This window comes from Mus caroli, unplaced genomic scaffold (genome assembly GCF_978045245.1).
Source record: "Mus caroli unplaced genomic scaffold, Mus_caroli_1 scaffold_6, whole genome shotgun sequence".
Lineage (NCBI taxonomy): Eukaryota > Metazoa > Chordata > Mammalia > Rodentia > Muridae > Mus > Mus caroli.
This window is the reverse complement of record NW_028227261.1, coordinates 40,927,635-40,941,714: the sequence shown is the minus strand read 5'-3', so window position 1 is coordinate 40,941,714 and position 14,080 is coordinate 40,927,635. Positions and strand designations below refer to the sequence as shown.

The 14,080-nt window shown below is 50.7% G+C and overlaps 1 protein-coding gene across 1 annotated transcript; it reads left to right on the top strand.

Moving 5' to 3' along the window:
* Nucleotides 1-9,040: 9,040 nt before the first annotated feature.
* On the top strand, nt 9,041-9,574 carry Tmem275 (transmembrane protein 275). The gene has a single exon (XM_029476007.1). The coding sequence runs from the start codon at nt 9,041-9,043 to the stop codon at nt 9,572-9,574; it is 534 nt and encodes a 177-aa protein (XP_029331867.1).
* The last annotated feature ends 4,506 nt before the right edge of the window (nt 9,575-14,080 follow it).

The following is a 14,080-nucleotide window of genomic DNA, read 5'->3' as shown; positions in this document are numbered from 1 at the left end:
TTCACCAATGCTGGTCAGCTGTAGAGACTGGTTCCTCCAGCTTTCTCCCCACTTTTGCCTGTTCCTCTTCACTTGTCTCTTCCTCCTCCTCAGCACCATCGCCACCCACCCCTTCCCTGATAGACAAGGAACACCTCTTCCTCCTATTTGTCTTCACTCTTGACCTCTGTGCTTCAAAGAAATGCCCAAAGGCAGATGATGGGAATAACAGATAATAGGATAATATCCTAAGCCAGTGGATAAGGTGGCTCCTGTCTATTTGACCCTCCCAGGCATGATAGCCCTAAAATAGGATACAATAAGCCTGATACCTGAGAGGCCAGGCATAAAGAAGTATTTGTGACCATTAAGGAATAAATTAAAATATAGTCACAGGAAAAAAAGCAAGAGCTACATTCATTGGAGAAGCTGGCAGAGTCTTGAGGTGAGTGGGAGTTCTGGAGGCCTTCCCCTACCACCCCCCTCTTTTCCCTGCTGTGGGCTTTCTGAAGCCATTCCTCCAGCGCACGTGGATCTTTAGATACAGCCTCCCCAGTGGCCCCTGTGAGGCACACCTTTTCTCATGGTCCTTTTGGAGAAGAGAGGAGGTGGGCCAAGCTTGCAGTAGTTTATGTAGTTCTTGGTTAGTACTTGAGCAACAACAGAACGCTCCAGTGGTCCTAATGGATATAGGAGTGGACAGTGGGAAGGGGATCTCTTTCAGGAGTCTACTCAGAAAGTACTACTAGAAGTCCTCTTTCTAGAAGTCCCAACACCTGGGCCCTGGGCCATAACTGAGCCGGTCCAGAGAACACAGCAGTAAACCAAAGCTGGGTGATGCTTGATCTAGGTAGCCCCCTGGAGTCACACCCTCACTGGATCTCTCTGTAGGAGAATGGCTCACTAAGGAAGTAGAAATGAGACTCTCATCTTAGTTCAGGCCTCCAGGGGCAAAGCAAGAAGCTGGGAGCCTTGGGCTGACAGCTGTGACAGATCATCACTGGCCCATCCTCTGTAGACACATCAGGTGGATTTGTGAATGGATGAATGAAGGGACAGTGGGCAGAGATGTCCTCCAGCCACACTCTTCCATGTCCATCTAGGCCTCTGCAATAAAATCCAGTGTAAGCTGCCTCTAGACATCCATTTCCTGCCTTTAGGGGCATGTGGCCACGCCCCTTTCTAGAGTGCTGGGCCATGGCTAATTAGGGGAGTAGTGCTGAAACCAACAACAAAGTTTCACCTCTGGGAAAACTCTGCCGCCCCCTCCCTCGTACTAGGGCTGCAGAAATGCTAGAGAATGCAGGCAGGGGCGTCCTGAAAGGAGCTGCACTGTTTCCACGCAGGGTGGGGAAAAACTACAGCCTAGACAGCGTGGGCGGTGGGGAATTAGTTGCTCCGGTGCTCACAACCCACGAACTCAAAGGAGCGAAGGCGAGAAGGGCGTGTGCGAGGCTTCTGGGCTGGAGGCAACTGGTGGGAGCCCGACGAGATTGGCCGCCCACACTGGGAAGGGGCTCCGCCCGCAGCGCAAGGTTGCTGTAGACCACAGCCAGGCTCTGCTGACCCAGCCCGCGCCGCTGCCTCCCACTCACCGCCGATGCTGCCACGGTCTCCACTGAAGCCGCTGAGAGTCGACAGAGAGGAACTGACCGCTCATCTCCCTTCTCCCGGATCCCCTACCCGCGGTGGGTCGTTTGGCTGATCCAGCTCTCCCAGGCGAGGCACGGATCCCGCGCCTTGAGCTGGACCAACCCCTCTAACACCAGGACACCTGGACTCCCCTCAGGGGCCAGCAGGGTCACTGCAGGGAAGTGTCCACACTCTCAGGCAAGTGAAGTTGCAGAAAATGGGGGAAGAGGGTGCTAATGAGTGGGCAAGGACTCTGGGAGGGTTGCTGAAGGAAAGGGGGAGATGCTTATCCTGCTCTGAACTCCGAGAGATGGGAAGGTACCAGACAAGGGGCCAGGGACCTCTGGTCTTGAGAAAACAAGTTTAAAAGAGAAAGGAGGATAAGAGAACAGGAGACAGATTGGCTGCCATGACTCCCCTACTCTGCCCTGGTCCTTGCTGCTCTTAACAGTTGAATCTACCCTATAGCTTCCCTTGCTTTCTCCAATGCCCAACGCTGAGAGAAGCTGGCAGATAGCAACTCCAAAGCTGAGAGACAAGTGAAGCCCGGAAGGCAGCCTTCCCTGGCTTCTCCCAGCAGTGTTCCCTTTCCATTTGTGTCGCTAATAGTCATGGAGCACTGAGAAGAGACAGGTACCTCGATGGGCCTACAGTCCTGGACACAGGAAGCCCTGTGACTAGGGGACCCTGAGCTGAGTGGCACACCGTCTGCACAGGAAGGCAGAGCTGGGGGAGCTAGCTGAGGACAGAGCTGACTTGGAGACCTCCTGGTGAGCTCAGCCCCAGCAGAGGAGAGTCAAGGGGGCTTCCTGGAGGAGTCTGGGCTCAGGGAGCAGCAGAGGGTCCAGGACGGTTTTAACAATGAGAAATTGGGGATGAACAAGGTGAATTACTGGGAGAAGAGAAAAAAGGATGGTCTGCAGATCCCGTGGCAGGGATCTAAGAGGTCCCAAGAGGGGTCTCAGGTGTATGGCAGGGAGCCTGAGGGTGAAAGAGGGACCAGGGCCAAGCTTGGGTCCTGAGTTTGCAACCTTTGTGGAAACAGTAAAGAAATCTACATCAAGAGGCAGTGTTCCCAGGAAGTATGGCTCAGGTGGCTTCAAAAGCAGAAAGTAAATGCTAAACAATGTTCACTAAGCTCAGTGACAAGGGGTCACCGGTGACATTGATGGATAGAGAGGCAGGAACATGATGGGACAGAAACCAGACTAGCGTGGCCCTTGTAGGCCATGTATTCAAGAAGGGAAGAGACCGCTAGCTCAAAACCATGACTGGCTTGGGTTGAAGATGAGACAGGCAACAGTTCCCAGGAGGAGGTATGGCCCATTGAGACTCGCACTCAGGACTGGAAGGGGAGTTGCGACCGTGCAGTTGCGGGCATGCAGTGGGCTGGTGATGTCCAGTAAGGTTTCTTTTTATCTCCCAGGCTTAAGAGTTTGGGTGAAGACTTGAGAAGGCAGGAAGCTGGACTGCAGCAGGGTTGAGCTTCACCGGTCAGCACTGGCAGGATAGAGAGATGAGACAAAAATCACAAAAGAAGCTAACGTAAGGGCTGGTGAGATGGCTCAGTGGGTAAGAGCACCCGACTGCTCTTCCGAAGGTCCAGAGTTCAAATCCCAGCAACCACATGGTGGCTCACAACCATCCGTAACGAGATCTGGCGCCCTCTTCTGGAGTGTCTGAAGACAGCTACAGTGTACTTACATATAATAAATAAACCTTTAAAAAAAAAAAAAAAGAAAACCTAAATCATATAGTTGTAAAAAAAAAAAAAAAAAAGAAGAAGAAGAAGCTAACGTAAACTCAGTGTGGATCAAGGTGGACAGAGAAAGGATCAGAGGCATGAGGACCATGGGGACCGGCTCTAGGGGTTGTATGCCACCAAAGAACAGCTACAGCGAGGGGCAGTGTGCAATCCTGGAGCTACAATGGCTTAGGTACAGACTTGGGCGACACAGCCCAGACTTTAGGCTGGGCCTCGCCGTGTATTACCACCAGGTTGTGACCTTGGATAATTAATATAACCTGAATCTGTGTTTTCTCGTTTGTCTAAAAGGGATGGCGATATGTTTACTTCTTAGGATTGTCGTAGGATTAAATGAATTAATGTATATAAAGGGTTTACATCATTGTCCATTTTCTAATGTTATAGCAAAACCTAAGACCGGGGGAACTTACAGTAACTTGCACTATTCTGGAGACTGTGAAGTCTAAGAGAAGAGGGCTGGCCTATATTCCCTAACTTTTTTTTTTTTTTTGAGACAGAATCTCACTATGTGTGTGTGTGTGTGTGTGTGTGTGTGTGTGTGTGTGTGTGTGTGTATGTGTGGCCTCTGCCAAGTACTGGAATTAAAGGTATATGCTACCTTGCTCAGCTCCTAATCACTTGTTTTTAAAGATATTTATTTATTTTATGCATATATGAGTACAATGTAGCTGCCTACATTGTACACTAGATGAGGGCATTGGATCCCATTACAGATGGTTGTGAGCGATCATGTGGTTGCTGGGAATTGAACTCAGGACCTCTGGAAGGACAGTTGGTGCTCTTAACCACTGAGTCATCTCTCCAGCCCTCCTAATTACTTTTTAAAAGTGATTGGCCTTACATTCAGGCCCTACCACTAAGAAATCTGATTTCATCATGATTTTGGGAGAGACGAGCCATATTTGAACCATAACAGCTTGGAACATCATTGGGCACACAGTAGGTGCTGTCATAGAGTCTCTACTGTGATGGAAGTAAGGGGATAGTGGAGAACGTGATATAAGGCCTCTCCAAGGTGGGCTGGTCCAGGGTGATGCCAAGGAAGATGAAGTCCTGAAGGTCACCATGGGAGCAGGGCAGCTGAAATGGGGTGAAGGAACTGGGCAATGGAGACAAGATGTCAAAGAACTAAGGGAGCACGGGCCAGGAGGACTGCAGGACCTCAGCAAGCTAGGATGGGGAGGAGGGATTAGTGGGGCTAGACACCAAGCCTCAGAAGGAACTAAAGGAAGGACAGCCCCACTCCAGCTGTCTAAAGTCCCCACCAACCATCCCTCCTATTGCTCCAGGTAGCTGAGTTTTCTGTTGTGGAGGCAGAGGTCTAGACTAAGTCTGCCCGTGCATGTCCCCTGGCTAGGGACCAGGAACACATCTGAGAGCATCAGGAAGAACTGAGAGGAAATAAAAGAACCACTGTTACCTGCATGGATACGAAGGTTGGCCTAACGGTCCCAGGGATGTGACTGATGCAGAGTCCTTTCTCCCTTGGGCCATCTACTGTGCTACAACGAGAGCCTCTGAAGTCTGTTGGAGACCTTTTAAATGGGACTCCTACCTTCCAGGCAGGTGTGTGACAGTGAAATGGCCCATGATGGGGTCTGGAACTGCTTGCTGGATAGAGGCATGAAGACCACTGTAAGCAGGAAGGCATCGTGGGAGCATCTGAATCAGAACCCCCCCTCACCCCATGACCTCTCCTGGGTCATTGTTCTCAGGCCCCTCACTCACCCTCCACCACCACCAAGCAGGAGGTGTCTAGAGACACAACTGCTACGTAGAAGCTCATCTCCATCAGATGGGAATATGTCAGCCCGTGTCTGCAGTTCTGCATGCAATGCAGCAGTGTCTGGGGTATGTTTGGTCCATGAGTGTGCATGTAATGAGTGAAGGTGGTGGGTGTCACACACTGGGAGATGGGATGACAGAGCCCAGGAATCACAGACTAGAAAGCCAGGCCTTCCAAACTTCCTCCTCCTCAAGCATTATTTCTAGGTGTGTGTGTGTGTGTGTGTGTGTGTGTGTGTGTGTGTTTGCATATGTCAGAGGGTGGGAAAACTTCTAGCCATTAACTGAGAAGAGATGATGGTGTCTCTCTGGACCCTGGGGAGGCAGAATCCATTTGGCAAGAGCTGAGAACTTTCAGTGTAATGAATAAGCCCCAGCAGGCAATGAGTAACAGCAATGGGGGAGGTTCCCTGAGGAGGGGTGGAGTTGAGGATAAAGTGAGCATTAGTCTGGGCTTCCAGAGGAGAGGCCTTGCCCAAACTGTAGAGACTAAGAAAAAAAGAGTTCCCGCTCAAGGGACAACAAGGGCTTTGACTGAGCAAAAAGACTGGTGGGAGACAGGGCAGAGCCAGTGGCTAATATCTTTGTCAACGTCCTGAGGCTTTTACCCAGAGGATCTTAGAACAGGAGCCAGGGCTGGAGACCCAGCAGCCTCTGCCAGCAGGCAATTGCGCATATTCAACACAGAAGTCCCAGAGCCATGGCCGGAGATAGGCTCACATAGGGGCTTCAGGCAGAAACTTCCCCTCAAGGAGCTAGCTCTTAGCTCCACCTACTGATGACCACCCCAGGTACTAATGGTTACCTGGGTAATTACAATCAATGGCTGCAGTCTTGTTTTGTTTTATTTTGTTTTTGTGTTTTTGTTTTTGTTTTTGAGTCAGAGTTTCTTGGTATAGTCGTATATTCTTGGCTGTCCTGGAACTCATTCTGTGGACCAGACTGGCCTTGAACTCAAGAGATCTGCCTACCTTCTAAGTGCTGATACCGAAGGTGTGTGCCACCACCACATGGCTCAGCTATAGACTTTTTTAAAAGTGTGTGTGTGTGTGTGTGTGTGTGTGTGTAGTATCTGAGGAAGATAGCATTTTCTTTGAACTAAGTGCTAACACGTGTACACAGAATCAGAACTCAAGAGCAACAGTGACTTCTTAGGGTATAGCTTAATTCAACCCAAAGCAAAGAATTTGCAGAAATGATTAAGTACAGTCATGTTACTGGTCGATGGGTTTCTTTTATGATACCCGTGATGTTTTAGTAGGAGCTTCTAAACAGGCACCTATTTTTATCTTCACAAACCTCAGGAAGTTAAGCATGGGGCATCAAGTTGACAAGAGACCTCAGTTCAGAGATAACCATCACTGGTCCTATCCCTCTTTTTATGTTCAGACAGCTCAGGGCCAGGTCCTGAGGAGAGGTCCCAGCTCTTTCAAGTTGTCTGTCAGTTCAAAACCCAAACCTGATTACTTCCCAACCCCAAGTTCCTTCCCCAAACTGCTTCTACACCAGATTCCCAGCCGGAGATCACAAGGCCTTCCTGGCCAGAGGCAGGCCGGCAGGGAGAGGGGACTGTTTAGCCAGGATCATGGGTAGCAGACATCAGTGATCAGCACCTGTCTGTGCTGGGAAAGGTTTGGCAAGAGTCTCCCTCCATGACCTTTCTCATTCCAAGCCTCAATTTCTCCGCCATAGGCAGCTTAGAAATTTAGCATCACCATGTTTAAAAGAAAAAAAAAAAAAAAAAAAACTAAGGATCTGGCTCAGCTGTAGAGCACATGACTTCCACACTTGAGGCCCTGGGCTTAATTGCCAACATGGACCCTGGGCTAGGTTATCTTCATGGACCAGACAACTTGGAGGAGTCACTAAAGCAAAGTTCTTTTAGTCCACACAATTCACTCTTCAGAGCTCTGTGCTGGGCTTGAGGGCTTTAGCTGGGATGAGACAGAAAGGGCCAGGAGGATTTACTGCAGCAACAGAAGGAGGTCAAGAGGTCAAGAGGGCGCTATTGGCTCCTCCCAGGTGAAGCTATTGGCTCCTCCCAGGTGAACACAGTGTGAGTTTCCCTGTTTCTCTCTCTGCAGTGCCATCTGCGGAGCCACCTGATTATCCCCCTCTCTACCTAGGACCCATCTCTAACATTGCTCCACGATTTCAACACAGCTCACAAACTATGTTCTCCCAGGTCTTGCTTGATGCCTGTGACCTCTATTATAAGTCAGAATTCCCAAATACAAGTCATAAATGCTGGAGTTTGAGGGTTGTTTTGATGATTATGAGACAGTCTAACTATGTAGCCCAGGCTGGCCTAGAAATCACAAAGAACCATCTGCCTCTGCCTCTCAAGTGCTGGAATTAAAGGCATGTGCGTGCATGTACCACCATGTCCTGCCCCTGTTTTGTTTGTTTGAGAAGTCACATTCTGACACAGTGACTATATTGTTGTTGCTTCTGCATAGATCTGGTTTTACCAAGCCAGTGGTATTCCCAGAACTAGACCCATATAGAGATCCCAAGAAAGGGATTTCAACACCCAGAGATTGGACTTTCATTCTTAATTTGTTTTGTGTGTTACATGCTAATCACATGTGTGGAGGTCAGAGGACAACTTCTCACTTGGTTCTTTCCTACCCTCTTGTTTTAAGCTTTAAGGTGGAGTCTCTCTTGTTTCTGCCTCTGTACTGTGTTCCCCAGGCTAGCTGAGCAGTGAGCTCCACCTCCCATCTTGCAATAGGGGTGCTGGAATTAGAGATGCTGGCCCCACATCTGGCCTTTTGCTTGTTTCAGGGATGGTTGACTTGTGTCCCAGGAATCAGACTCAGGTCATCAGCCTTGGGCAGCAAGCACTTTTACCTACTGAGCCACCCCGCTCCCGGCCCCATAGATAAGGCTTTTGAAGCTAAGTCCAGCTGCAGAGCCCTAGGTGGTGAAATGGAGAGGCCCTGGAATTTACTAGAATGCACTGTCTAGCAAGGGGCCAGTACTCCAGATCATGGGGAAAGGCGCCCTCAGCTGAACGCCAGAAGCTTCCTCATGTTCACAGGCCACCCATACCAGAGCCTCATCTAATGCTCAGGAGAGTTGGTGTCACTGCTGAGTCTACCAGAGCATAGTGTGGGGCAGGCAGCAGGTCTCGTAGATCCTGAGTCTGGCTCTTAGGTAAACAGCTAGACATCTCCGTGCTTTCGTTTTCTTCACCTGAGCAAGAAGAAACTAGACCAGATTAGCCCCAGGCCTCCACCATTTGGAGGATGGGAGAACTGTTTAAAACCCCAAAGCTGCCTTTTCCTTAGGACTAAGGAATAAGAGAAGGAGAAGGGTTCATTTAACCAGCGACCTGCACTTTACAATTAGTCTCTCTTAAAAAAAAAAAAAAGAAGATAGAAAAGTAAAAAAGAATTATATACTGTCCCTCTCTTCAGACACACATTAGAGGGCATTGGGTCCTGTTACGGAGCCACCGTGTGTGGTTGCTAGGAATTGAACTCAGGATCTGGAGAAGAGCCGTGAGTGGTCTTGACTGCTAAGTCATCACTCTGGCCACACACTTAGTCTCTTAGTTACAGCCTGAACACTTCCTGGAAGAGAGGTGAGGGTAAGACTAGCAGTTCATGGACTAGGTGGGGGAAACAATTTGCAGATTCTTCCCATTGGATGGGTTGTTTCTCAGGTCTGTTAAAGATGTCCTGGGCAACTTGCTGACACTGCAGGCAGCCACAGAACTGAGCCCAGATTGGAGGTTACTAAAGCGCCTTCCCTTGTCACTCACTCTCTTACTGTGTGCCTGCAGGATCACCAGAGCTTGCCCCTGACATGTGTGCCACTCTGGTCAGGCAGCGGGACAGAGCTTGACCCGTGCAGGGTGTGGGCGGGCCGATGCCACAAGCAAAGAAGAACACAGAGACCCTGGCCCGAGCGCCCCCGGGCCGTTCCCGAAGCCTTCTGCGCAGCCTGCCGTCGCCCGCTCTATGCTGTGCCTGTGGCTTGTGCGTGCTGCTGGCAGGCCTGAACGTGACACTGGTGGGAGCTTTCGCCGCCTTCCTGCCCGGACACAACGTGCCGCTGGTGGTGGGGCCCGCTCTGCTCGTGCTGGCGCTCGGCTTCTTTGCTGCCTGCTGCGTGTGCAGCCGCCGGGGCCCCGTGCCCCGCGCGCGCTCCTCTGCCACCGCGGGTCAGGGTGGCGGGCGTCCAGGGACTGTGGCACTGGAGATGGAGAGCAGCGAGCGCACGGCGCAGGACACCACGGCGGTGCAGCTCAGTCCAGCAGCCTCCGCTGCATCCTCCGGCCGCTCCAGCCCCGGCCCGGGCCTCTTTGCCCTGGACCCTCCCGCACCAGCAACCGCGGCCCACTACTTGCCGCGCACCGAAGGGACGCAGCTTAACTTCCCTCGAGACCTGGCAGCCTCCTAGTGGGCCACGAGGAGCGGGGAGGGGAGGCTGCTGTAGGGGAGAGGGAAGGCCCGGGACTGAGCACATATGGCCTCTAAACTCTACTTCATCCTCTCCTCCTTCCCACGTTGATTAGACTGGACCCTGGATCTGGAAATCTGTTTCTCCCTGTGGCGTTTGAGCTTTATGGAGGGAACTTCATTCAATCTAGAGGATCTAGGCCGTCAGAGTGGAAAGAGGGATGAAGGTCGAGCTAGCTCTACCAGGCCCTGTGCACTGTGACGGGCATCTAGCCATCCTGCCTTTCTCCTCCTTGTCGCTAGTCTAACAAGCCCTTTAGGTTTAATTGGGGAACAAAGGTTCTGACTTCGGGATGGTCCCTGGGATAAGCCAGATAGAGCTCACCCATCCTTTCTGTCTGACAAAGGTCAGAGGAGCTGAGGCTGGGGTCCTCCCTGGTGAGGAGTCTTTTCAGTCCTGAAGGTCTGTGTGTGATTTTTCACTGCTAGCAACACCCACCTGGCTGCACCCACCGCCATGACTGTGCCACACCGTTCATTCCAGCTGTGCCTCGCTCAATAAAGCACCTTCTGCGTCAGTACTCTGTGATGTGCAGGTGGGGGAGGGGGCCTCTGACGAACACCAGGATCCTGGAGTGGTGGCAGCCTATAGGTAAACACTTCAGCATCCTGGCCCCAGCCCTCCTTGGAGATCTAGAAGGGAATTCCAGGGGAGAGGAGTATGTGACTGGACAAGATGGTCTCTGAGATCCTGTATACCTGGGAATGTCCCTGGGAGAAGCTGTCAGATGTATGGCTGGGTGGGGTTAGGAGTGATTGCTTGGATCTCGTATGTCCCTGTTTAAGATAACTATTGGCACCACGCATGTGTAGGAGAGTATTACGGGTAGCAGTCGAGAGTGTAGCCACCCAGCACAGACAGGGAAGGGAGAGGAGCTCCAAGAGCCATGCAAAGCCCAGACCTTCTTCAGGCCTAGCTCTGCTTGATGTTTGGGCCCAGCCTGTGATCTGAGCAAGTGGATGAGGGCTCCTGATTATCGATATAAGGAGGGCCCTAACAAGAAGGCACAGGGAACAGAAGACTAAGGGAAAGTTCTGTGACTCTGAGCTAGCCCCCCTTCTCATTTCAGGTACCCAAGCAAGAACTGATGCTGGCCATGCTGACCCACCATCCCTTGACAGTGGTAACTCCTTGGCCAGCCACTCTGGGCTTTATCAGTCATCCTTTCTCTGTCCATGCTGGGCTTTACTGAGGACCAGGTACTTCCCAACAGCCCTAAGGCCCTTTTTTTCCTTCATCTGCTGCCTTGTCCTCCTTTCCTGCTGTCTCCCAGGGATCTAAATGAAAGCAAATTTACCAGCAAGTAAATTTGTTCATACAAGCCGGTGGTCTGACCTTTGAAGCACTCAGTACCTGGAACACGTGGCCCCTTCTTGGAACATGTTGTCACCTCTATTGAGTATGTGTTGGCGTGCATGTGTGTATGCACATGTGTGTGTTTGTGGTCATTCCCAGGCTCACACTCTTCTGAGTTAGTGCTCTGCCATCCCAAACACCAACTGCTTCCACTTCCTTGAAAGTAGCCAGAAAGAGAGGTTCCCATTGATGCAGTCTTAAGTGGGATCTGGACCTGCCTTCCCCTAACACCATATGAAGTGACACCCTTCTACACCCTGCAGTGTTAGGCCTAGCCCAAAATCCTCTCCCAGCTGACGGATGCCCTGAATTACACCCTCAGGGCTCTTTATCCCCCACGCAAGAAGATTCCCTGATCTTGTTCTGGAGTTAGCTACTGGAGAGGAGGAAGATAAGGAGTCCAGTAAGTGGAACAATGGATCGAAAATCAGTGGTGTGAGCAGACTTGAGAGAGAAAACAGCATGGGGGCATTGACTCCCTAGAGCCCCTTCCTGCCACCCCAGCTGAAGATGATTATTTCTTTCATCTGAATACACTCCATCTTCTCAGACACGCAAGTGCCCTGAGGCTCACTTTCCAATCTATCCCAGCAAAGCACCTTCAGGTCTCCAGACCTGCCTCCCAGGGTTGCCTCCTTTTATACAATCTCCTCAGTGAGAGCTAAGGGACAGACCCTTTCAGTGTAGTATAACCAGTGAGACAGTGGAGCAGCCCCATTTTCTACATATATAGTGGTTCCAAAGAAGAGCTCTACACTCACACCTCTGCCAGGCAGGCCACTGGGCCGCTGTTTCTGTTAAGATGAGGATGGGATTCTGACAGCAAGCTCCCTGGCCTGGAGGAGTCCTTGAGGGCCTGGTAAGGCCTGCAAGGGGCACAGCAGAAGACTAAGCCCTTTAACCTGATCCCCTGATCCCCAGAGGTACAGAGCTACAGGAAGAACACGGAACTGATCCTCCTGAAAGGATAGTGCTCCCCAGGATTTGCCATGGGGAACTTAGAGTGCTCTAAGAAGTCCTGCATCTCAGAGGAAGTTGCTGCAGGTCTAAACTAGGGAACCCATAGGCGTCAGAAACTGGGATGTCTTCCTTCTAGTCCTACTAGAAGAAATGAGGGTAGCCACTGAGAGCCAGTTTTTATAAATGAATCCAACAGATCATTCCTGAATCTTACCATGTGCCCAGTACTGGGATTATACATTCTACCCGGGGAAGCAGACAGTAAACAGGACTAGAGAAATGAATGGTTCAATAGATAGTAGTGCTTGCTGCAGAAGCAGAGGGACTGAGACCAGATTCCAGAACCAATGGAAAAGGCTGAGCCCAGCCATGCATGCCCTTGAGTCTATAACCCAGTACACTGCTACTGGGTGTGGAGTATCAGTGGGGCTTGCAGGCCATCAACTGAGCTTAAGATTCAGCTTAAGGTGTCCTATTTCAAGAGCATGGGCAGAGAGTGACAGAGCAGGACATCTGATGTTCTCTTCTGGCCACTGCATCTGTGCACACATGCATGGGCACCCATGTCCACATATGCACATATGCCAAGTTCACAAACTCACATTCACACACACTCACATTCACACACACACACACACACACACACACACACACACACACGACTAGGAGACAACCAGTAAACAGTCCTATACTGGAAATCACAGTAGGAAGGTGTGTCTCAGGAACATGGGCAGTTAGGAAGGTCTCTGAGACAAATTAAAAAAAAAAAAAAGGAAGGTCTCTGAGAGAAGCTAAACTCTGAATGGAGTGACAGGAGTCAGCCATGCTAAGGTAGAGCAGGAACGCTCTAAGTTCAGAAAATGGTCATTGAAAAAGCCCAGAGGTAAGTATGAACTTGGCCTCTTTGTGTCAAAATGAGAGAGAAGGGCGATAGAGCTTGGAGAACGTGATATTAGTGTTGTGTGAAAGGGGTTGTTGCCCAGCCCACGGCAAGCTTGGTGAGGACAGGGTGAGACATTGGGATTTTATTCTTTGTGAGATAGGAGCCACTGGAGGGTTTTAAGCAGAGACCTGGCATGATCTGGTTTATGATTGTAAAGATTTCCCTGCCTGCTGCGCAGAAGACAGCATCGAAGGAAGAGCCAGAAAACAAGGGGCAGGCCTGGGGGTTACTGTAAACCTGAGTAGGGGCTGGGGCTGGGGCTGGGGCTGGGGCTGGGGCTGGGGCTGGGGCTGGGGCTGGGGCTGGGGCTGGGGCTGGAGTAGCCACTGCAAGCAGCTACACTGTTCTCTGAAGGAAATGGGACAAGTCGTCTGCTGATTTCCTAGGGAAGGAAAGAAAAGACTCTAAAAGGAAGTGCTAAAATTTTGCCTAGAGCATCTGGGTATAGACTGTCAGGCCATATTCTGGGAGAAACTTAGCTCAGCCCTGAAGGACCTGGGTTCACAGGCTCTGAAGAAGAGGCCCCTGGTATGTAAGCCTGTAAACCTATGGGTAGTGACATATGAGGACAGGTAGAGGCAGAGACCTCAAACCTAGTTTAGTCTAACCTGTTAATCTGGTGGAGAAGAGATCCTAGGATGTTCTGAATTTCTGCGAACCTTCAGCTGGTGCCAGTGAGCTTCTATGGGCGCTGTGGCCAGGAATTCGTGACTAAGAAGAGGAGTGAGAACCAGGAAGTGGAGATCTTTATTATGTTCTCTCCTATACCTGTCAAAGGTAGGTGAACGATGATACCTGTCAAACTGATGGATAAAAGAAGTGACTCCCATCGTACAGTTGAGATGTAGCTCTCTAGTCTGGTATCAGGGTTTATAGATGCCAACTGGACAGGAGACGAGAAAAGCTTGGGGGGCGTCCACTGTCTACTTGAAGATCACCCTGTGTCTATTCCTGTTTGGGTGGTGTGCAGTAATACAAGAGCACAGAGACAACCAAGTGGACTTCCATAACTATACCAGAAGCCTAGGCTTCCCAAAAGCAGGTTAAGTCTGCGAAAATCAACACTATTAGAGACTGCCACCAGAGGGCACCCTGAGTACATGACAGGGGATTCCAGCTTCCTGAACAATTTTGTCTTTTTCTCTCTTCTGAAGGCCAAAGACCCCAAAGGACCGGGAAAGCAGGGG